This window comes from Leptinotarsa decemlineata, unplaced genomic scaffold (genome assembly GCF_025532065.1).
Source record: "Leptinotarsa decemlineata unplaced genomic scaffold, Ldec_3_MD MMD2_P_RNA_scaffold_2, whole genome shotgun sequence".
Lineage (NCBI taxonomy): Eukaryota > Metazoa > Arthropoda > Insecta > Coleoptera > Chrysomelidae > Leptinotarsa > Leptinotarsa decemlineata.
This window is the reverse complement of record NW_027412529.1, coordinates 23,135,825-23,159,880: the sequence shown is the minus strand read 5'-3', so window position 1 is coordinate 23,159,880 and position 24,056 is coordinate 23,135,825. Positions and strand designations below refer to the sequence as shown.

At 34.7% G+C, this 24,056-nt stretch overlaps 1 protein-coding gene across 2 annotated transcripts in view; it reads left to right on the top strand.

Annotated features, from left to right (window-relative positions):
* Positions 1-4,709: 4,709 nt before the first annotated feature.
* LOC111505753 (venom carboxylesterase-6) overlaps positions 4,710-24,056 on the top strand; it is a 106,120-nt gene continuing 86,773 nt past the window's right edge. The window contains exons 1-5 of one of the 2 annotated variants that reach the window (XM_023160617.2): positions 4,710-4,866; positions 6,601-6,749; positions 17,501-17,606; positions 21,996-22,181; positions 22,234-22,419. In XM_023160617.2, the coding sequence (XP_023016385.2) occupies positions 4,821-4,866; positions 6,601-6,749; positions 17,501-17,606; positions 21,996-22,181; positions 22,234-22,419 (673 nt within the window). In that variant the 5' untranslated portion in view covers positions 4,710-4,820. Of the gene's footprint in view, positions 4,867-6,600; positions 6,750-17,500; positions 17,607-21,418; positions 21,543-21,995; positions 22,182-22,233; positions 22,420-24,056 lie in introns of those variants that run through there. The other variant, XM_074185863.1, reaches the window with a different exon arrangement.

Sequence of the window (24,056 nt, the reverse complement as noted above, 5' to 3'; positions counted from 1 at the left end):
AAAGGTAACATCTCCTTACAAGACCGAAGAAAGACTGGAGTTGAAACAATAAACGTATTCACACTGTAGTAACAAGCAATGACAGGTCCGATCTTGCTCCAGTCAACTATTCTTTTCGACCAACCGGTACCGGCGCGATGCCGGATCGGAACCAGAGCGATACGATAGTGAGAATACTCTGATTCTTTCTTGTTTGAGAATACTTTACCGGACCGGGAACGGACCGAAACCGGAGCGAGATCGGACCGAGAACGGCATCATAGTGTGGATCGAGCCTAAGACTCCCCTTTCTATTTAATATTTTTTCTCAGATGGCGCCCAGTCGCCATCTTGAAAGTTTCATCTGCATATTTCACTTCAAAATAGAGTATTCATGCATTAATTTCATTATCCCAAATTTCAATTTTTTGAGGTGACCCGTACTAAAACTAAAATTTAATTCCATGTGGGATCAATAAATTCTAAATTATAAGAGATTAATATATATTTTCTATAAAAATTCATCTTTCATCAAATTCTATGACTTGAAAAGTAAGGGTCATATAGCTGTATAGCTCATAGAAACTTTTTGAAATTAACACCAAAAAATCGAGTTCAAACCCAAAAATACGTGTTATTTCAATGGAATATTGAGTTATTGGATGAGCGATTATTTTTCTAACGAGAATATTTTTTTTCTACTTAGCATCAGATTTTCAGTTGGAAAAAGAAAAAAGTCGCCTCTAATCAAAACACCCTAAACAATTTTTACTGCTTCGACTCTCAAAAATGTCATGAAATATTTATCTTGCTGATTCTGTATAGTATTTTAATTCTATGATGATTTTCGTGTTTCTAGACAATATTTTTGACTTTCTTTTTCAAGAGATTGTGTTAGCATTGACACGCAAACATTTGCGTGATATTCAGACTTTTCGTGTTATTTATCGTGAAAGTTTTTTCTAATAAAGTGATACTCATTTCTTGCTTTTTACTCTATATTCAATTGCTTATAATACATGCTATCTTACATCTGATAACATAACAATGACAACGGAAAGAGGGGAAGTGTGGAAAGTCGTCTTCGTTTCGTTCAGGTTGGAGCCTGGCTCCCTTACCATTTCAGCTGATGTTTGTCAGAGGGACAAATGGGTCATGAGTGATGCTAGGATGTTAACGAAGGACATAGGGGCCTCATTCGTGTCGGGGCCTTCTATATCGGGAAGGGGTCGTCTACAGCATAATCCATAGCTTCCCTAACTAACGGATTATCATGAGTTTCTGCGGAATCTAAAACTCGACTGAATGGAATGGAAGGTAGCTGCAAATCTCTGCGGATGGCTTCATTCCGCACGAACCAAGGAGCATTCACAATGATCTTTATTAACCTATTTTGCAATCTCTCCAGAATGGAGATACTAGACGGAGCCGCTTGTCCCCAGACGCCTGAAGCATACATGATGACAGGTTTGAACATCGTGTTGTAGATGGTAATTTTATTCTTGATACTCATTTTTTATTTTCTGTTGATCAGCGGGTACAGACTGGCCATCCGGCCCTCGATCCTTGTTTTAACTGATATAATGTGTGGGTTCCAAGTGAGCCTACGGTCTATTAGAAGGCCGAGGTACTTTATCCGCGCTTGCCAGTTGATCTCCCTTCCAGAGATCCCCACTTTCCTACCCGGAGAAGATATCGTTCTTCCCATGGTTATCGCCTGAGTTATGTCTGGGTTCACTTCAGGTACCAGCGCATATAGACGATCCCGAGCTCTCGACCCATGGAAGATGAGAGGAGAGCCGTGTCATCGGCGTAAAGAAGGGGAAGTCTTTTACCTCCTACTGTTATTTATACTCAACCTATTATTCTTCTTTATTCTACATTACCACCGTATTGAAGTAAACATCTTCTATACGGTGACATTACCAACACTTTAATTATACCATGTGTGAACTACAAATCAGTCGACATTTACCAATCATACGCGTATACTAGATACGAAAAACATCACTGTACTGAAAATACTAACTACCATAAATACAGTATAATGTAGCCCATCTTCTTCTGAGTGAAATGTACAGTACATATTATTTCTTTAACATTATTCATTCAATATATTTCATAAGATCAAGTGTTCCATATCCCTCTCACTTGACTATAGAAAAAAGACAACTGTCTCAAAACATATTTTTATGTGGCAGTTATTTTTTTGAGGGCACTTATTCAATGAACCACTCGTTATTAAAATTCCTGAAAGCCAGTTCAAATTGTGATTAACTACAGAACCCTTTAATGGGGTTGGGACTTCTCGCGCGCTTTTTTTTATTGTTTGGGTGATCGCCTTTTGCAGCTGTTATGTGGCGTTCTCCAGATCGGTATTTGTTTCGATGTGTGGTATGTCTCCTCTATCGCATCGTGAATGGTGCGCTGGAATCTTTTCCAGTCTATGACTCTCTTTGTTGGATTATCTGGTTCCACTTCACCTCTTTCTATTGTGAATAGGATGGGATTGTGGTCTGATGATCCTTCGTCTAGTACTTCCATCTTCGTAGTTGTGATGTTTTGCACTATTGCGACGCTAAGAATGTCTGGGACTTGGTCTTCTCATGAATAGTATGTTGGGGATTCCGGTGCTATTACCGCGATGGCCTCAAACTCTTCTAGTATTCTGGCTAGCTGTCTGCCCCTTTGATTTCCATTCCTGCAGTTCCAGTCGCGCGACTTTGCGTTGAAGTTGCCTATGGTTATTGTTGAATAATGATTTGGAAATATTTCTGCTATGTCGGTTCTCTCTAGCCTTATACCTTGCGGAGGCAGGTATACCGACGAAATCCTCAGCTGTTCGTAGCGTTTCAGTTTCCCTCTGACCGCTACTGCTTCTCCTAGTTGTATATCTGGTTTTTTATCTTCGTGTTGCGCTAAGTCGGTTTTGACTAGTAGCGCCGCGTCCCCCTGGCCTGTCTGTTCTGTATAGATTGTATCCTGGGATGCGGTAGCTCTTTTCATTTCTTATCCGTGTCTCCTATAGTGCCATGACTTCTATGTCTAGTCGTGATAGCAGTTCCAGTAGCTCGTTCTTCTTGTCTATGAAACCGTTGATGTTCCACGATCCTATCTTTAGTAGTTCTGGAATCCGTGCTGGCATTAACGTCTTCCAGGTGCTTGTAATAAAGCAGCTAATACCGCTTGCGCAATCTTCTGCTGCTCTGTCGAAAGGTTTTCTAATACTTTTATTAGGTCGTTACTGCTGCCTGTTTGCGCTCTTGGTAAGGTCGTCTTTCTGGCTGACGCCTGCTGTCTAGGCCTCTGACTCTCCGCTTGTCGAGGCCTATTTCCTGTTGGTTGTGTTTATCTGGGCTTGGGAAACATCCTTCACCCCCTCTGTAACTGCACACGCCGGGTGCGCTCCCAGACAGTTTGTGCAATTGGCTGGCGTTTCTTTCTGTTTCTGACACTCCCTTGTGTCGTGATTTTACGCAACGCGCGGTTGCGTAGCAGCATCGCGTGACCGAAGTACTACAGATTGACGCACGTTCTCAATGCGAATATTTTATCTTAGTCTTTCGGTACTTTGACCAGGAACAGTCTTGTCTTTCTAGATGTCATTCTATGAGACTCCAGAACCTCAAACCCTTGTTTTCTTAGATAATCTGCTACGTGGACTTCCTCCACGTTCTCCGGTATCCCCCGGATGACTGCATGGAGCGTGACTTCTTTTTTAGCGTATATGTATGGAAGTCCAGGCGGAATTCCTCCATGAATTTTGTGCTCTAGTTCCTTTTGACACCTCATTCCACTTCTTCGCATCGTGCATCACGATTGGCGGTGGTTTAGACGGGTCTGTATTCGAAATTGTCGTGTCTTCTTTTGGTGGTGGGGTTGGTACCACTTCGTCTGGCTTTCCTGTTGGCCAAACTAGAGTGTTTGTTGGATTTGTGATTGGTACCACTTCATCGTCTGGCGTCCTTTCATTTACTATTGATACTGTTTCTATGGCTATCGTTTCTGCCTCGGTCTCCATATCCACGTGGCTTTCTTTCTCCTTCTCTCTGGTTCCTTGGTAATTTGGTCGACAGTCATCTTCATCTTTATCAGGTTGGAAACTTATCCCTTACCCTTTCAACTGTCTTTCGTCAGGGGGACGAATTTGGTAGATGCTCTCGAGATTATTTGAAATAAAGTTCTACGCGGTGTCCGGTGATGAGTGAGTTGTGCCCTCCATCGGTGGTACGGTGTATTAACAAATAACGTTTGATTTTCAAATCTCATTGGCGACCTGGCATAGTACAGTTTCCTATCGCGATAGAGTGGCACTTCGACCCAGTTTGAGAGCGGTAGCAGTAGAGGAAGGTATTCGGGGTCTAATAAACAACGGAACAATAATATAAACACAAAATAAATAAGCTGTTTCTACCTGACGTGACGTACCACTGGGAAAATTAGTAACTTCGTTACAATATCATTTACTTAAGGTACAATAAAATTTAGAACGACAAGGTTCGTAAACAATTCTTCTGTGAACAACTGTCAATTGCCTAACTTTTGAAAACTGAAAAAGAAATATTTTTGTTTTAATTATTATTTAAATAACCCATACCAATAATATTTCATTGTAATCGTGTTTGATTTTTGGTACATAATACTCATTTTGTTAAACATAAAATTATTTCCAATCCGTCAATCCGAAATGTTGATTTGTTACATTCCCTGACTGTTATCAATTTTGTATTTGTAAATAGCCCTATCAAGCGATAACCAAATATAAAATATAAATATTTTCAAGTTGGCGAATAATCATTAGTTTATCATATTGTCTTGAATAGTTGAGTTTCTTGCTTAAAATGAAAGTGGAATTATTATTGCTGTTATTAATAGTATTTTTGAATGGTAAGTAATGTTACAAAAAAATTAAATAAGAAAGAGACAAAAAATGTGGCCCGACCAAGAGTCATGTCTGCAGACATATTTATTTTACCCTGATGATCCTCATGTGAGCGATTCTAGAATAAAATGAAAGATTTATATTCGGATGCCTGAAGTTTAGTTGTTAAGTTCATCACGATCAATAAGTTTCCCCTTTTTTGCACGAATACCTACCACGAGAGACAGAATTGAAGATGTGATTTGGTTGATGTAACTCCGATAGCGTAGTTTGTGAACGCGCATGTCGAGAAAATAGGAGAATCGGGATTATATTCCGCTTAGGTCAAATATTTTAAATTCAGTTTTTTTGAATCCAAATTTGATTTTTCTGTGGAGTTTTTGCATCTGTGGCGACCTCAGAATGTAGCACTGCTATATGAAAATTAACGTTTTCATTATTGACTACAGTCAATGTTCATTAGAGATTGTTAATATGCCAGAAAAAATGGCAGACCTAGAAAAAATTCTACTATCTAAGAGTACAGTTTTGGTCTCATTCATCTAGCACCCCCGTTCGAAAATAAAGTACTATCTAACTCTCTCAAGCTGATCAGATCAAGTAATATTCTTACCTTCTCGCAGTCTTCAACACCGCTGCCTCATCAAATTCAATTCTAGCTACGGCCGCGTGTTACAATCCTGTAATATTTCCAGTTAGGTTTTTCGATGTTGAACAACCTACAAAAGTTCAAAAAATAGTCTGCAAGAAGACTCTCACTTGTCGAATATAAGCAAGAGTTGGATTAAGTCCATGGATGTTCTCAGTTGTACTAGTGACAGAAATCAAACAAATTTATTGTAGAATATAGGAAACACAAGATCTAAGATTGAGAGTACCCTCATCATTTTTTCCGAAACAAGGTAGTTTTCTAAATTAATCCTGAAAAGCGGTTACAGAAAGTTCATTTCGAAAATAAAGAGAAGACCTTCCATGCGGGCTGTGCAATGCTTAAACGACTTTTGAAAGATTGATGAAACTGGTCCTGAGAGATCTCACATCTGAAAATGTTTCCTTGAGATAACATTTGAAGATCATCCTAAGAATGAATGTATTCAGTCATATAACTTCTGGAAATCGGAGCAACGAGGAACTGGTCTAGACCAACATCTTAGTACGAAGGTTGAAATTTATTTGGTTTGAAAACAACACAAAATTGATTAGGATATGAACGTCAGTAATCATTTTGCGAAATGGAAAACACTCAACAACAGTACCCATTATGGTCTATCCACGAGAGTGACGCGACTTAATTCTCGACTATGATGTGGCCCAGAACGGAGTTGCCTTCGCAGAAGCAAGATGGTTCATCGGTAATTTATGATCTTCCCAACTTTTTCCGACTATTTGAACTGGGCGTGACACCCCAAAACCCTCTTCTAGATTTCGCCCCTAGGCCTTTAGTTTTCAATTGGATGACGATTAAATTTTCTATAGATATGCTATACTTAGGAGTGTGTTCAACGGAATTTTTGCCCAGGTGCTAAAAAGCTGGCAGGAATAATCGGACAAGAAAAGGGCGAAGCAATATACAACAAAGTGATAAGAGTAGGTGAATCAATTGGATAGAGAGTCATACTACTTGCCTTAAAAATATTTGATCAGTTGAATTGATTAGTAGTGTATTGGGATAATTTGAATTGAATGGTATTTTACTATTCCATTACACAACATATAATATTATATGATTTTTTTAATAGTTTCAGCGGACTCCCTTCATCATCCAATTGTTACGTTATCTGAAGGAGATGTTGAAGGATTCATAGAACACACAGTGAAAGGGCGTTCTTTTTATGCCTTCGAGGGTATACCATACGCTCGACCTCCAATTGGTGATCTTCGTTTTCAGGTAAAACTGCTAAATGCTAAACTAAATTTCTATATTGGATGAACTAAGTTATTTCTTTTTTATGCAATGGTAAGGCTGAACTGGTGCAAATAAAAATTTTTCACTTCAGGTAAGCCATTGATACTGATATTTACACCGAAGAAAAATAAAAGTGCATAGTGGTATATTGTTGACAGAAATGCATTTTATTGAAAAGTTTCTGAAAAATAAATACAGAATTTTGTTTATATTGATTAGGTTTTTCAATGAATACGATGAAACTTCACTTACTATTTTCTCATCCTAAGATATGCAAGTAATAGTCTTCACTTCTAATCTCAATAGTCGCTAAATGAGAAATCGCTTCGATCTCTCTGCAGTGCTCAAAGGTGTTGGATTCCATGATCCATAGTCATTTGGCGGTCGGTGTTTGATTTTACCATACTATACAATTGTTTGTTTAACCGCCAGACAGAATAATTTCCTCTTCTGGTGATCTATGTTGAAGTATGACGCTTTGCAACAAATAGCCGCTGAAGACACTGGGTTATCTCGAATGCATGATGTTTGAGTTTTCTGTCGATCTCGAGGGATGGTCTTTTCAGGTTTGTTTGGTGAGAAGAGAGTTTGAAAGTTCATGACATGGTTATTATCACTATTGAGTCTATGTCAGTTGAGAAATAAAATACTGTCTAGTATAAGATCATGAATGCAATGCGTTTGTGCTGTAGTGTTGAATAAGCGAGATTTTGAATGAATCAGTTCAATTATTATCATTATTCATATTATTATTATTATAATTTTATATATAAGGTTGACTATTCTCAATTCAGTCTGCCTAGAAAATATTAATCATAAAACTGCATATAAAAATGTGCTATATATTTTTTGTTTTTTTCTCTTTTTATTTTGATAACTTTTTGATTAAGCACGCAATACTCTTCAGATTGATCAGTTGATTTTGATACTAGATTTTTATATTTCATCTTCAGATTTCAAATCTACATATTTTTATAGTTTATAATTTTAAATTTCATCAAAAATAGATTTTCATTTATTTTTGGAAAGCCAAGATGATAAAAATTGCCAACTTAAGCAATATTCATGAACTTTTGACACATAAGTTACCACCTGAAAATTTAAAATATAGGAATTTTTTTAAATTCATTTTGTTCCATAAACTCATGAGAAAAACGATTTTTTTATGTTTTTATGTCTTTAGATCCCATATCAGGTCCACTTCCATATGCTATTTATATTAATACATTTTTCCGTATGAAAAATATAAGAAAAATAAACTATTACGATGATGACACTGTCATAAGATACAAAAAAGAAACCTTGAATTATTACACATGAATCTTCCATCGAAAAATTTTGATAAAACATTCACTCTCCCAAGTTTAAGACCTATCCAAATTATAAATGATGGTTCTATTTTCACATCTCATTTTTCATTATATTTTGTCATTATTATGTTTTGTTACCATCATTATTTACTTCTAGTGTTTCCTCAAGGTAAATTCAATAAAATTTCTTTCTTTGCTTATGTCCTATATCGAAGTATCACTGTTTTCGCCTTGTATCTTATAAAAATATATCGTTCACTCATTCTCATACAAAAATGTCATCCCAAAATGCTCGGGAGTGTCACACTACTCATTCCCAGAAACTACTATGAGCGCAGTTCGTTTTCATAATTAATGAATTGCTCTCTCACTCGCTCAATTCCACCAGTTCCTAAACGAAGCAATCATTAAATTGAAATTAAAGGGAATATACAAATATCGATATTTAACATAATTTTGGTCTTTCGGACTGGATAGTATCATGATATGAGTTTGAAGATTGTTTTTCAGGGAATCTGAAGTTTTTCTGATACTTTCAAATAACAAAAAAATTATTATTTTCGTACTCGTCTTCGATTTCGAAAATGATTTGATTTGCTTTAATTTCAATAATTTCATTAGTTTCATATACATTCAAAATCAAAATTTGTTTAAATGAATTTGTTTCATAATTCACATAATGACCAGTTAAATTAGTTAGATCAAACAATCAGTTTAACATTCCAAGCTGTTGTTTTTTTGTGTCAAGGTTTTTGTTTCGCTTCATTACTGTTTGGAAATGGAAAGGAAGATTAATAATTTTCATCTCGCGGCATACGATGGCAAACCAAAACAAAATTAAATATCATAAGGCAATGGTCAGAGATCTATATTGACCATATGAGTGAACTGTCCGTCTATTCTGTCTGTTTTTGCAAAACCTTCTTCGATCTTTCGTGATATTTTCAAAGCTGAATATTTGCATATTGATAAAATTCATGTAGAATTTGAATTTCATAATGCAACTACGGAAAAACAGATTTTTAACAGAACTTTTTGGTGCACAATAATAAATCATTGAATAGAACTGACCGATACTTGATGATAATCCATATTAAAAAAAACTAATCAATACAGTTTATTGTACGATTTTCATTATAAAAGGTTTTACAAAAGCCGAGACACGTGTTTCGCTATGCAATAGCTTTCTCAAGCATAAACAATAGCTTGATGAAGTTATTGATGTATAGCGAAACACGTGTAGCGGTTTTTGTAAAACCATTTATAGTGAAAATCGTTCAATAAACTGTATTAATTAGTTTTTTCAATAATAAATCTTTGAAAAATGCTAAAAATGTTATTGTTTCATTTTTCTTCTTTCTGGATCACTACTATTTTTTTTTAGTTATAGTTTGTTTATAGTTATTAACGTTACAAGGTTGCGCAGCCGAGGATTATAACAACCGAATCCCAACATAGTGTTGCCATGGAACAGCTTAACAATATTACAAAAATATTATAAACAACGTCAGTTTTTTGTGTTCGCTAATTCACTTTAACAACGGTCATGGATGAAATTGAAGAAATTAGGAACAAAATCAAATTTCTTTAGAAATATTGGGATATTCATGTGCAGCGAGTGTTGATTTACTGCCCAAAATAACTCAAGAGCGATATCAAAAATAATATGAAAATTTTGAAACGGCCGCCGACCGTAAAAAAATCTTAACGGTCGGAGGCTGTTAACATCAACTTTTCAATTGTTAAATCAAAATGACAGTATGGGATTACGAAAAAGAAATATTAGATGGCCATTACGAAATCGCTTATGATTTAGCAACTGCTCATATTGGTTAGGTTTATTACACGATTACTCAGAACCAGTAGGTTTAAAAATCTTAGGTTTCCAACCGAACATTCATGTTCGTTGCTTTTTAATATTTAACTGAGACGTCTTGACTCCATCCAACACTGTTTTCCGATTCAAATCATATACAGGGTGTTCCTTAAACACATGCTAATATTTAAGGAGGTAATTCCTAGACCCATTTTAAGGAAAAAACGTCCTATAGACGTATGTCCTAAACGCCTTAACTTTTGAGATACAGGGTGGCAAAGTTTTCAAAAATAATCAGTTTTTTAATAATAACTGAGATAATTTTGTAGACATCTTTGGCATATTTGGTACATATGTTCCATGCTTTGAGGCGCATTTTCTGATGTACAATTTTCTTAATTTTCTCTGCCAGTGGCGTACGTACGAGTTTTGAAATGTATATTTTTGGCGAAAAAAATACTACGCCACTGCTTTATCTTGAATTAAAAATTATTTTTAAAATCTCCATACATTTTTGAGCACATTTGATTTGCTGGGTTTTCTTTGTCCGACGCATGGTGTTCGCTCAAAAAATTAAAAATCGCTTTACTTAAGAATAAATTCCTTAAAAATCTGATGCGGTATCGTGCATCGACTGAAAGCAAACTAAAAGATCAGATTTGTTGCAAAATAATTGAGGATCTAAAAGGTATTTGTTTGTTATCAGATGCACTGTTCTCAATTAAAATTACGTCATAACGCAGCACCGCTTAATAATTTTTGAAAACATAAATTTAGTTATCCTGGAATAATGACGTGTAGCAGAATTTATTTACTGCACCTCTTGGAAATATGGAGTTTGTCGATATGTGATTTCTTTTAAAGATTAAAAGCAGAAAAAACAGCGTACCCACCATAGCAATAAAAAACGAATTCTCTGTATGCACAAACGTCAGTAGCTAATATTGATATTGGTTTAAAGTAAGGTGTTGGTGTTAAAAACTGTCACAGTGCGTTTTGATTGATTTTAAAGTGTTATTGAAGTTATTTTGGTAGTCCGCTGTTTTTCTGAATATCAGTAAATATGGTAAATTATACGAATGCGGAAATGGCGCAAATGCATTACGTATATGGCCTTGCCGATGGTAATGCAACAGAAGCCAGGCGCATTTATCAGGAAAGATATCCTAATCGTGCCTTACCAGATAGCCGAACCTTTTCAAATATTCATCGTCGACTTGGGGAAACTGGTAGTTTCAAGAAAGGGACTCCGGAAGGTAGACCTCGTGTAGTAAGAACTCCTGAAATTGAGGAAGCGGTGCTGCAAGAAACTGAGAAACATCCTGAGACGAGTACGAGGAAGATCGCTAGAACTCTGGATATTTGTCATCAAATTGTTTGGCGTATTTTGGTTGATTTTTTGTTATACCCATACCATATTTCAAGAGTGCAGGCATTACTCCCCAGAGATTTTCCACAGCGTGTGAACTTCAATCAGTGGTATCTACAAAGTATTGCACTAAATCCGCAGTTTGAGACACAAATTTTGTTCACAGACGAAGCAAATTTTTCTCGAAATGTCATTCAAAATTTCCATAACAATCATGTGTGGGCTGAAGAAAATCCCCATGCAATAACCGAAACCCATTTCCAACACCAATTTTCGGTTAATGTATGGGCAGGAATTATAGGTGATCATCTAATAGGCTCATTTTTTCTACCAGGACGCCTTGATGGTCGTTCTTATTTACACTTTCTCGAAGAAGACTTACCTGGGTTATTGGAAGATGTGCCACTTGCGTTAAGGAATCGAATATGGTACATGCACGATGGCGCCCCTGCTCATTTCAGTGTAATTGTCCGAAACCATTTAAATACAGTTTATCCTAATCGTTGGATAGGTCGCGGAGGACCTCAGCAATGGCCAGCAAGATCCCCCGATCTCAACAGTTTAGATTTTTGTATGGGGTCACCTTAAAACTCTTGTGTATAAATCTCCCGTTAATACTTTAGAAGATTTAAGAGAGCGAATAGTTGCCTCGTGTGAAACTATACGAAATACGCCGGGAATATTTGAACAGGTGCGTAATTCCATGCGTAGACGGGCGGAAGCATGCATACTAGTGTGGCCATTTCCAACAATTTTTATAATCAGTTTTGGTATTATTACTAATTAACAAATTTGTGCTATTCGTTTAGACTTACTGTCACATAATGATAATAAAACTCGTTTTTGTGAAAAATTTATTTTTTTGCAGATTATGTTTTCAAATATTATTAGGGAATTGGTAATGCGTTATGAAGCAATTTTCAGATTCTCATTCATTCATTCATTTTAGAATTGATCTAATTTCTTAATTTGCTTTCTGTCGATTTTTATTTTTTTGAGTGAAAATCATGCGTCGGACAAAGAAATACCAGGAGATCAAATTTTCTCAAAAATAAATGAGGATTTTAAAAATGATTTTATTTTGAAAAGAAAGCATTGGCGTAGTACTTTTTCCCCAAAAATATTCAATGCGAAACTCGTAGGGTTTGTTTGAAAAAATACAAATTTGTGTACATCAGAAAATGCGCCTGAGGCATGGAACATATGTACCAAATGTGCCAAAGATGTCTACAAAATTATTTCAGTTATTATTAAAAAACTGATTATTTTTGAAAACTTTGCCACCCTGTATCTCAAAAGTTAAGGCGTTTAGGACATACGTCCATAGGAAGTTTTTTTCTTAAAATGGGTCTAAGAATTACCTCCTCAAATATTAGCATGTGTTTAAAGAACACCCTGTATTGATCAGATGAAATTCTCACTTTTGAGTCTTTGGTCAAGTTTGTTTCAAAACGATGTGGTAGTCTCGAAAGATCAGCGGATCATACTCGTCTAATCAAAATGAAAGTAAAAAGAGTCATATTCAATTTCCAATTCTCATTGTAAAATATTCCTCTTGACGTACTTGGCTTCACATTCAAAAAGAAACATTTGCGCATCGTGTAACGATGAATATCCCTTTTACAAATGTCCTCAGTTTTTTCCATGTTGATTTATGAACGTTTGTCAAATGTCAAATGCCAAAAAATTGTGAAATAAAAATTTAGGTTTTAGGATTAGTTAGATTAGTTTTCAAGTTATAATATGCTTATTTAAAATAGCAAGGGTTGAGTGGTAGAGCACCCTCGGGTGAACTCCCCCTTGGGATTTTTGTGTAACAAGACGAATATCATGCATTTTATTTTTCATTGGAAATAAAGACATTATTATTATTATTATTATTATTATTATTATTATTATTATAAATACAGATGTCCAGTTACATTTTCTGCCATAAATGTTAGACCTATGATATGGTCACCCAAAATACCAGCCCATACGTTGATCTTCTCTAGAGTTTGAGTTTGACCTTCTCGCACATTCTGTTTATTTACTGTTCCGTTTAGAAAAAACGTATTTTCATCACTAAAACAAATAGAGTTAATGTAACCGGGATTTTGGTTTATGCGATCAGACATGACCTCACAAAACTGTACTCTTTTATCCGGGTCGTCTTCTATTAATTGATGCAGAATTTTTAATTTATATGGGTGGAATTTAGGCTTTTCAAGATATTTTTTCACGGTGGTCGTAGATACGCCACAATCCGTGGCTACCGTTTTCGTTGTTTGTTGCGGATTATTAACAACAGCTGCCAGAATGTCGATTTGCTGTTCTTCTAAAATATATTTTCTTCCAGATCATTTTTCCCTCGTTACGCAGCCAGTCCTTTGAAATTTACTGACCAATTACCTTAAGTAGGTACGAGAATTATTTGGGAAGCGCTCATTAACCATTCTTTCTGCTTCATGAAATTACGCCTAGCTTCAGCGTAAGTTAACTGCTTCGGTTTTTTCTTCTAAAATTATAAATTAGAAAGAAATGCTGAAACCTATGAAAACTGTCGAAAGTATCGATATGATTAACGTCATTATTAGACTGACATTGAAATTAAATGCCAGCAAAATAACTAAGACATAAAAAACTGGAAAAAAAACGACAATTTGAAAATCAATACAGCCACGTGACCACTCTTTACATAAAAAAAAGTGGTGTCTTCTTGGCATTAGGCCACGTGACCACAATCATTTTTATGCTAAAACGTAGTAAAAGTAGTACCTTTTTACCTGAATTTTACCCGACCTCTATAGCTTGTTCGATTCATAAGTTAAGAGAGGGGGAGGACTTTTTATAACCTCATTGTATAATAGAGACAGTTTCATAACAACATTGAACACATAAATTCCTAGGTATATATTACACTCACCTTCAACCAATATTTAATTACATTGATTTCCAGATGCTTCTGAAAAAGCATAAATATGATTGGTGGAATCATTTATATTTATGTCATATTAACAAATGATGAAGGTGATCATATTGTAACATAGTAGGTATACTTGTTTGTTTGAATGTGGTTGACAATGTTTCGTGGTGTATTTCATCAGTTCGGACTTCTATTGTCTAATATAATATAAATTGATTTAAAATCGCTGAAAGAATATGTAAAAAAATTAAAAAGATTAACCGAAAAATAACAATGTTATTAAACAAAAATCTGAAATTACAAAGAAATAACATACACACCACAACCAAAAAAAATAAAAAAATTGAAATATTAATACAAGCTGATAATTAAAAAATTAAAAAATGTTATTAACAAAAAATTAAAAATTAAAATTAAAAGATCGTTATCACTCGAAGATGATTGTGGATACTAACAATCGAAACGTCGTGACGTAACTTGGTTCAGAATCTTTTAATTTTTCATATTTTGTTAATAATATTTTTTAATTTTCACTTTGTATTAATATTTCCATTTCTTTCATTTTTTTGGTTGTTGTTTATATGTTAATTCTTTGTAATTTCAGTTTTTTTTAATACAATTTTTATTTTTCGGTTAATCTTTTTAATTTTTTCACAGATTGTTTCAGGGATTTCAAATCAATTTATCAGTCCGAACTGATGAAATACAGGTATACTTGTCTCGCACATATATTCACAGTTTTAGCTGTTTAGCATATTTTGGTTCATTGCATGGGCTGAAAAGTCTCAGGCCTATGAATGAAAACGCGGTTTTTTTGTTCTGAATTGGTTTTATTCATTAACGTAATCTCCATCAAGAGCCAGTTTCAATAATGACGTCTTCATTCGAGCGAAATTTCTTATCACTGAGCGAGGAGGTCTGCGAACAGCCAGTAGTTGCTGGGAACCAAATCTGGAGAATACGGTGGATGTGGGAGCAATTTGAAGTGCCATTGTTTTGATCGACTTGTGACGCGATGCGTTGTCTTGATGGAAACATTTTTTTCTTTGCCATATGTGGTCGTTTCTTTGCAATTTCGGCTTTCAAACGCTTCAAGATTGCTATATAATATTTATTGTTGATGGTATTTTCCCTCTCAAGATAGTCGATGAATATTACACCACGCACATCCCAAAATACCGAAGCCATAACCTTTCCAGTCGATTGTTGTACTTTCGGGCCCTTTGGACGGGGTTCACCAATCAGATGACGATTGTATTGATTCCGGAGTAAAGCGATGGATCCATGTTTCATCAATTGTCACATATCGACGCAAAAATTCCGGTTTGTTATGTTTTAACATGCCAAACACTGCTCTTAATCATCAAAACGTTCTTGTTTTTGGTCAATAGTGAGCTCGCGCGGCACCCACTTTGAACAGAGCTTTCTCATAGTAAAATGCTCATGCAATATAAAGCCAACACGTACTTTTGATATCCTTACAATGTCAGCTAACCCATTCAACTTCACTTTTTGATCGTTAAAAACGAGTTTGTAGTTTTTTTTTGTCTTCTGGTGTTACTATCTCATTTGGACCTTCACTGCGTTCTGCTTCTTCGATGTTTCTACGACCACGTTCAGAGTCAGCAAACCAATGTTTAATTGTTGTTTCTGATGGAGCGTAGTCCTTGTAATACTTTTCAAGCCATTGCTTCGCTTGAACAGTATTTTTCCCATCAAGAAGCAATGTAAAATCAAAACACGAAATTGTTTTCGATCCTTTGTTTTGAAAATAACAGAAGTAGTATCACTCTTAGCACAATAACTCACAAACTTGAGTAGAATATCATAAAAATTCAACAGCTTTCTTTTGAAGGTTAGTACTAAGTGAAAAAACGGTGAATGCAAAAAGACTAGTGCCATCTATGTGTTAGGCCTGAAACTTTTCAGTTATGTGGTGCATTTGTTGTCAATTGAGGTTGAAAGATTTTCGGGATTGACGCACTGAGCCATTGGAATCTCTAAGATTTCTCAAAGCCTTTTAAATATGACATTTAGAATCACAAATTCAAGACAATAAATTAACAATATTCAGAGGATTTGAAATAACTGGAGAAGAATAGCGACTTCGTTAGATGTATTTTTCGAAAGGTCAGCGAGTTTCAGGTTGAAAACATGATTTCATGCTTTGATACCTATGTAATAACCACGGAATACCTTGAAGTTTTACAACAAAAATGTAATAATACCTTGTAATTTTACACTCTGATATTACAATGTATTTTCACATATGCCCACCCTATATATAATAGAAATCAACAGAGGAATTCGGGATTTCGCATGGTTAAGATACAGTTCCCGTATTGTATTAATACTCATATTCTGAAAAAATAATCCATTTCGAGTAATGTACAATTATATAAAGGCTATTATGAAGGCTACAGTAAGAATACAGATTTGATGGTAAAACGATGCTATCATTACTGAAAATTTCCTCTATATATATTGTTTATAATAACCTTATTTTTCATGTAATTTTAAATTACATTTTTTTTTACTGTGAAATTTTACTAAATGAATTGTGTGACTTTTACACTTTCTATACTGGAAAAAAATACGTGATTAGTATCGTTATATGATTACACAATAGATTGTGGTAATAAATTGCCAACAATAAATAGTTTAATTATTTTCATCAGTGAATAAGGCTAGTGTCTTATTCCGAAACATTGGATGTCCGCCATTGAGGATGAAGGTGTCCCGTGTAGACAAATCCTGTTCTTTAGGCGTTTTTAAAATATATACTTGATGATTTGAGAAATTCAAAAAACTGATCAAGTGTTGATAGTTCTGAAGAACGCTGTACTCCTCCTCCGATTTGAAATAATATAAATAATTCATGAATCAAATAAATTTTTTTTGGAAACATCCAACTTTGCAAATAAGATATATCATTTGAAACAATTTCTAGCATTTCACTATATAAACCTGAATTCTGTCTGATAATCGTGAGAGTTTTAAATATAGATTCGAAATAATTATGAATTGAAACATATTTATTGTCAACACTTTTACATAGGCTAAATTTTGGAGCTCCACTCAGTGAGGAATTGGAATCAAAGAATTAAAAGTGATTTTGAATTCCAGCCAATGATCGTATTCACCTTTAAATATTGGTAATTTAATTTTAGGTAAAATTGCATTCTATAATGTATCGCCCTGCACATTAAGATTTGAAATTCGACCTGTTGTCTTTTTGACATTATCACATTTTCAAAGAATGAAAAGATAAAAAATTTATGAAAACCACTTGTTACCAAAACTAAATTGAAAAATATTATTTTTGTTTTTCAGGAATCAGTCCCTCCAGAACCTTGGAAGGGTGTGTGGCAAGCGATAACAAAATTCAAGTGTATGCAATATGATCATTTTACTCCCCCTGGATCTGACATGGTCTCCGGTAATTCTATTACTCATTTATTTCATTTACAATCTGAAGTGTTAACAACTGAGTTATAGAGTTATATGCAGCTTGTGTAATAAGGAAACACTTCAATTCCATAGAGTGATTTCTTGTCATAATTTATGCAATTTTATTCACATATATGTTCTAACTTGCTTCTTTTTCAAGAAAAATGGTATCGAAGTTTTGATAAAAAATAGTTTTTTGTCAATTACTCAGACATCTTTTCGATAATTTCAATTAATCTAGGACAAATACTGCTTCCACTCATTAGACTTGTTAATACGCCATCCAAGTCAACGTCATCAGGAATCGATGAGATAACTGAGATAAATAGGCCAACACTTCTACTTCTTTTTCTTCACTGATGATGAAGTTATTGCCATTTTATTCTGGTTCATTTCGCAATTTTCTTTCCAGTTTTGAAAAATAATGCCGCGGTGGGATGGCGACGATTAGGGAACCTCCAGTTTAACTGCATCAGTTACATTCTTTTTTGTTTCTCCGTAAATTAGCAACATGTTAATTTTGTCGTTTCTAGTATAATTTGCCATATCTAATTATAAACTACACAACAAATACATTTTTAAATGTAACAGCATATTCATTAGCCCATTTGTTTAGGTAGTCCTAGTTGTTTGTCACGGATAATTAGAATAACAGGACTTATTATAGTGCATAAATATACCCAATACGTATATTTGTTATTAGTTATGATCATTTCTTGCAATTATTCAGAAAAATAGAGAAAATAAAGTGAAAGTGTGTGGCATCAAATTAGTCATAACAAAATGATCTTTCACAAATACCGACGAACTACCGCTTTTCCGTTTGAAAAAATCAAGTTAACTGGAAAAATGCATATTTGCGACTGTGAAATAATTCTTAAAACGACTGTAAAGTCATAAGCCTCAAAGTTGTAGTTTTCCCATGTTACTTTATCGAGAATGAAGCGATTTAAACTAGCCATGGCATTCTAGATCAAAAAATAAAAATTGAAATAAAAATTATTTCATTTGTGGAATATTGACAAGTGAAGTATTGTTGGATTTAGAATGTCATTCTTGATCAAAATAAGTCAAAATATATAGGATGTCCCATTTAAAAATCGAAAGTCATTTCCGGTCAAACTGGAAGTACGGCAAAGCAAGTAAATATGCTAAAAAATGTAAATCACTCCCAAATTTCGTTTTTCTATCTGCAATAATAAAAAAATTATAGAAGTGAGCCACCTTAAAGAATCACCTGGTATATAGGAATGAAGAAATTAGTTTCATTAATATTTTGAGGGTACTAACTGGCTAGCGAAAGGCGTGTCGTGACAAAATGCTCTAGTTCTGGTGTCTGGGAAAAGTGTATTCATTAAAATATTTTTTGAGTAGAACATAATATCCCGATTCCCAAACATTTTTTGTGGAGTGGAAAATAAAAGAAAGTAATGAAATGAAAACAAGAGATGAACATCAACTATTTGAATAATTTCATACAAAATGAAAGGTAGAAATAACCTGTGGCATAGAAAACAAAAAAAACATTACCCTATACATCAAAGTTAGCTGCGCTTTGTTTTTGGGTTGATTTCAACTAGTCACTTAGCAGTGAATGGTGCTGTGAGTCATAGGACCAATATTATTCGGTGGTTGATATGAGAACTTGACTTTACAACTTACCGCTTGGAGAATCTCGATATTTGTGATATTTGAGGATTGTCTTCTGTCAATCCCCCTAGATGACGTCTTCGTAATGTGAGATATCACAATGAGGGCCAGCATCCGCGAGGGCGTTGGAGGGCGAAAGGTCAAGACGACAGTTCAACATTCAATTGCCTGAGAGGCGGATGTATGATTTTGGCTTGTTTACGAAATTTTAGGTTACTTTTTCGAGATTTGGCACATAAATTAGGAGTTAATAATATGCCCTCTAATTTATCGGGACGTCTTTGATCCGTGAGTAGGTCCGATCATAAATTTTCAAATGATAAACATATCCTTTCCAAATGGCGAGTTGGCAAAGAAATCTGGCTGAGAAGAGAAACATTTACTGAATGAAATATGAAAAATATGATGAAATGAAAAAAGAAATAATACTTGAAAAATCAGACAAAAAATGGAATTTTAAAAATACCATTTACCTTCATTTTTATATTTATTTATTGTTTACTGTTTTCAACTATGTAGCTCATCAGATTATTTCGGTCCTGCTATATTTCATTTTCATAACATTTCATTCACACATTCTTTATTTCTAGTTCCCATAGATTCAAAAAATGGTAGCACATTCACAACTATTTCTGTTGGCATGAATTTTCATGGTTGCCCTCATTGCAGTTCTTTATACTCAATGTACCTTCCCCAGGTTGAATCCGTTGGAATGTATGAATCACTAGATGAACTTGTAAAAGTTTATTCTCTACATTTAAAGTTCTTTTGTATCAATTAGATTTCTTTTTGATATAATTAAAGTTCATATAATTAAAGAAGATTATTCCGTTTGTTTTTCAATTTCTAAAGAGATTCAAAACGAAAATAGAAATAGGAAGTACCTACATTTATTAATTTTCACTCTTTTGGTTAGACGATTTGTTAATTGTCAAATTGACTCGGCTGTCACTTGATGAAAATCCAAAGTAATTTCACAAAGTGGATAACATATGTTATTCAAATTGAAAGGGTTATATTTTTAGAAGTGATTAATTTTTGGGAAAGAAAGTTTTTGGCTTTCTACTACTCCATCTGATACAAAAAAAGGGATGAGAGAATCTTCCAAAGAAAGGAAGGAAGTAATCAATTTGAAAATAAGTAACTCTATACATGGATGTGTAGATCATGCAAAAAGTAACTTTTAGACACAAACTGAAAGAAAGTCCTCCTGAAACAGCTACTTTCAATTAAACATTGAATTACACGAAAGAAAAAAATTCTTTCGAAACAAATACTTCTATATGAACACTGAATTATACAGAAGATACTTTTCTCTACTCAGTTTGTATATCAGACATTTGTTGAGGACTAAGTATCAGATATCATTCACATGAGTTCTACTTTGGATGAATGGTAATAAATTGTACTCACAAGGAACACTGTCACCCTCACTGGTATACACCGAAAAAAATATGTTATTCACTTCGAAATAGCTACTGTGACAGCAAAACATGTCATGATATTTTTGAAAATAAAGTGTGTGAAGATCAAATCTTTAGGTGTAGTTCGGGAAATTTTGTTAATTAATTCAATTCTATAAATAGTACTTGTGATGCACTGGTTGGAACCATTGGTATAGTTATGAATATTACTGGAGTTTAGTCCCAACACCAAACCGTTATTTCAACACCTCGAAACGTGTTTCGATCACCAAGTGATCATCTTTAAGAGGAAGATTAATATTCCTTACTTGCCCATTGAAACACGTGTCGAGGTGTTAAAAATAACGGTTTGGTGTTGGGATTAAACTCCAGTAAAAAAATTTATACATGATGTTTATTCAAGTTGATTGTCCAGTTTAAAATGAGCGACCAGTTGAAAATTTGAAAGAATTTAGGCAGAATTGAGGTAGTTTTTTTATACTAGTCCCAAGAAATTTCAAAAGGAGATAAGTGTCCGAACATTTTTTTCAAAGGGTTTTTTTAAAGCTTGAAATTTAATGAATATCAAGTTCATGATATTTGAAATATAATTTATAGCCGCGCCTACCTGAAGTGAAGGCAACATGCCAACTCATTACTCAAGTAGGTACCTATATATATATAGATAAGAGGGTTGATAAATTATCAGATATCATGGCATATTTATGAAAATTCACTTACCAAATACATTAATCTATATTTTTGAAAAGAGAAAATCACACACTACTTAAATATTGACTTGGTACCATATTTTTTTGCGATCAAATCATGTAGCGCCCTTGAATATCTCCTGATGGACCGCCCCGGGTTCAGTAAATAGCATGGACTTAAAATATGAAGTTGATGGGTAGGTTTTATTTAATACTTTTTCAAATGATTATTCTCGAACTTGCTGTGAAACAGAAAAATTTGAGGTAAAATCCAGTGATGACATATTTTGTGTTGAAGTTGATTTGTCGGACACCTGTTCAATGATTATGTTCAGAAGACTCCCTATTAACGAAAAGAAGAATAAACATGAAAACCACTATGAGTGGTACTAACTTCGTGAGCGAAACTCGCGTCGAGAGACAGTATTTTGTTGTGGTGAGGGAGAACTGTTTTCAATAGATGATCATTATTTATACTTATAAATGTATGTGTTTATATGTATTTTTTGCTCTTTCGTTTGAGTATTCTTTCGGTGTTTGTTGAAATTAAATTTTAATAACATATCTCATGAAGAAAACCGTATGGTTATGACACTATTATTTTATTATTTCTAGGAGATGAAGATTGTTTATACCTCAATGTGTACACCCCCAGTCTCAAGCATTCGGAAGCTTTGGATGTTCTTGTTTATATTCATGGAGGAGCATTCATGTTCAATTATGGTGCATTATATGGCCCTCAGATAATCTTGGATAGAGATGTGGTATATGTGAGCATTAATTATCGTTTAGGACCGTTAGGTGAGATTTTAATACTATCAAATGTTAATGAATTATTACAAAATTCATTCAGGTTTCTTGAGTACAGAAGATAGCGTAGTTTCTGGAAATAATGGGATGAAAGACCAGATTCTAGCCCTGAAATGGGTAAAATCCCATATCAAGAATTTTGGGGGAAATCCTAACTCCGTTACTATATCAGGAATGTCAGCCGGTGGAGCTAGTGTGCAACTACATTATCTATCTCCAAAATCAAAAGGTTGGTAAAAATGTCCCCATCAGCATTCAGTGAAAAAATGGAATATTGACTAAAGAGTATGATTACTAGTCACTTTACGAAATCGAAACTTTATCAGTTATTCAAATTTTTTCATGTTTGTATGATAAACAGTTATTTTACAAAAATGAAACAGTATCTGGTTCTGTATTCAACTAACACTATGCATCAACATAACAAAAATGAAATGGACTAAAAATGCCTGAATTTCATTTTCAAATTATAGGATTGAACTCTGCATCATAAAGGAAAAGGATATATTATCTGAAAAGAAAATGGTTGTCGCTTCATCGCCAAGATCAACTTGTTTTTCAAAAAATTAAAATATTCTCAAAATAATTCCTCATCAAGCAAAGCTGAATCACAACATTTCGGTATGAAATTCAAAAATGTTCAGTCCACTATACTTCTACTAACATCAAAAGTGGGACTCACTGCATATACAACTATTCACAATCGAATCTATGCATGTGGCTCTTAAAATTACATGTTTCGCTTTATCTTATTCAATAATATAGCTGCAAGAAATCTGGCTCATTCATTATGGAAAAACACGTGCAAATTTGGGCAGGTCCATTCTGGTGATTTTCGGACCTTAGGCCCAATTTACACTGAATTGACGCCTCGTCTCTGTCAGACGTCTATTCTGTGTGAATTGGGCCTTAAACCTTCAAAGTTCACTTCAGATCACCCCCACTTCTCCAGTTTTGCCGTCATCCAGTCCACCAATCAGAAGCTATCGCACGTACAGCGGGAAATCCAAATCAGCAGATGAACACAGCGACTCCGAGCCCAAAATCCCATGTATTTTCTCATGGCGCTTAATTTTTTCGATCTTCAAGATATCCGATCGGAACCTTGAGAAATACCCAACTCGAGGTGTGTTTCAGAGAGAGAGACTTTAGTGAGTGGGAGAGAGAAACATGTGACGTACTCGATGCAGAGAAGGATGGAATGAGTATCGGAGAGTTTCAAAGAGCATTGACCCCTTGGGACTCCGCCTCACCCCTCGGGACTCCGCCTCACCCCTTGGGCCTTCACCCCTGAGCCCCCTTGTCACGTACCACGTGGTCCTAGTGGTCATCGGCAGCTGAGGGAAATCACATTTAAAACATCGATCGGTATAAGAATTGAACCCAGGCCAGAACGTTGTCCTTAGCCTCGACACCAACGTGAGATCTTGCAAGTAATTGAGAATTATTGATATTTATGGCGGTTGTTTTGTGGGCTGTTATCGACGTGATGAACGAAAAATTAGATTGAAGAAAAAAATGACGGTGGAAATTCAGTGGAGTCTTCAGGGCGTTTCAAAATACATCAAGAAAAAAAATGGCGTCAATGTGTGGCAAAATACATTATTTAAAATAAAAACATGACAGTTTAACGTTTCAACGTGCAATCCCTCAATGTGTACACGGTGTCTCAAAATACATCAAGAAAAAAACATGGCGGCAATATAACGGGCATTAAGTGGAGTATACAGAGTGCGTCAAAATATATCATTAAAGAAAAATGATGATAGTTTAACGATGCTGTAATGTTTCAACTTGCGATCCCTCAATGTGTGTACAGGGTGTCTCAAAAATACATCATTTGAAATAACATGTAGGTTCAACGGG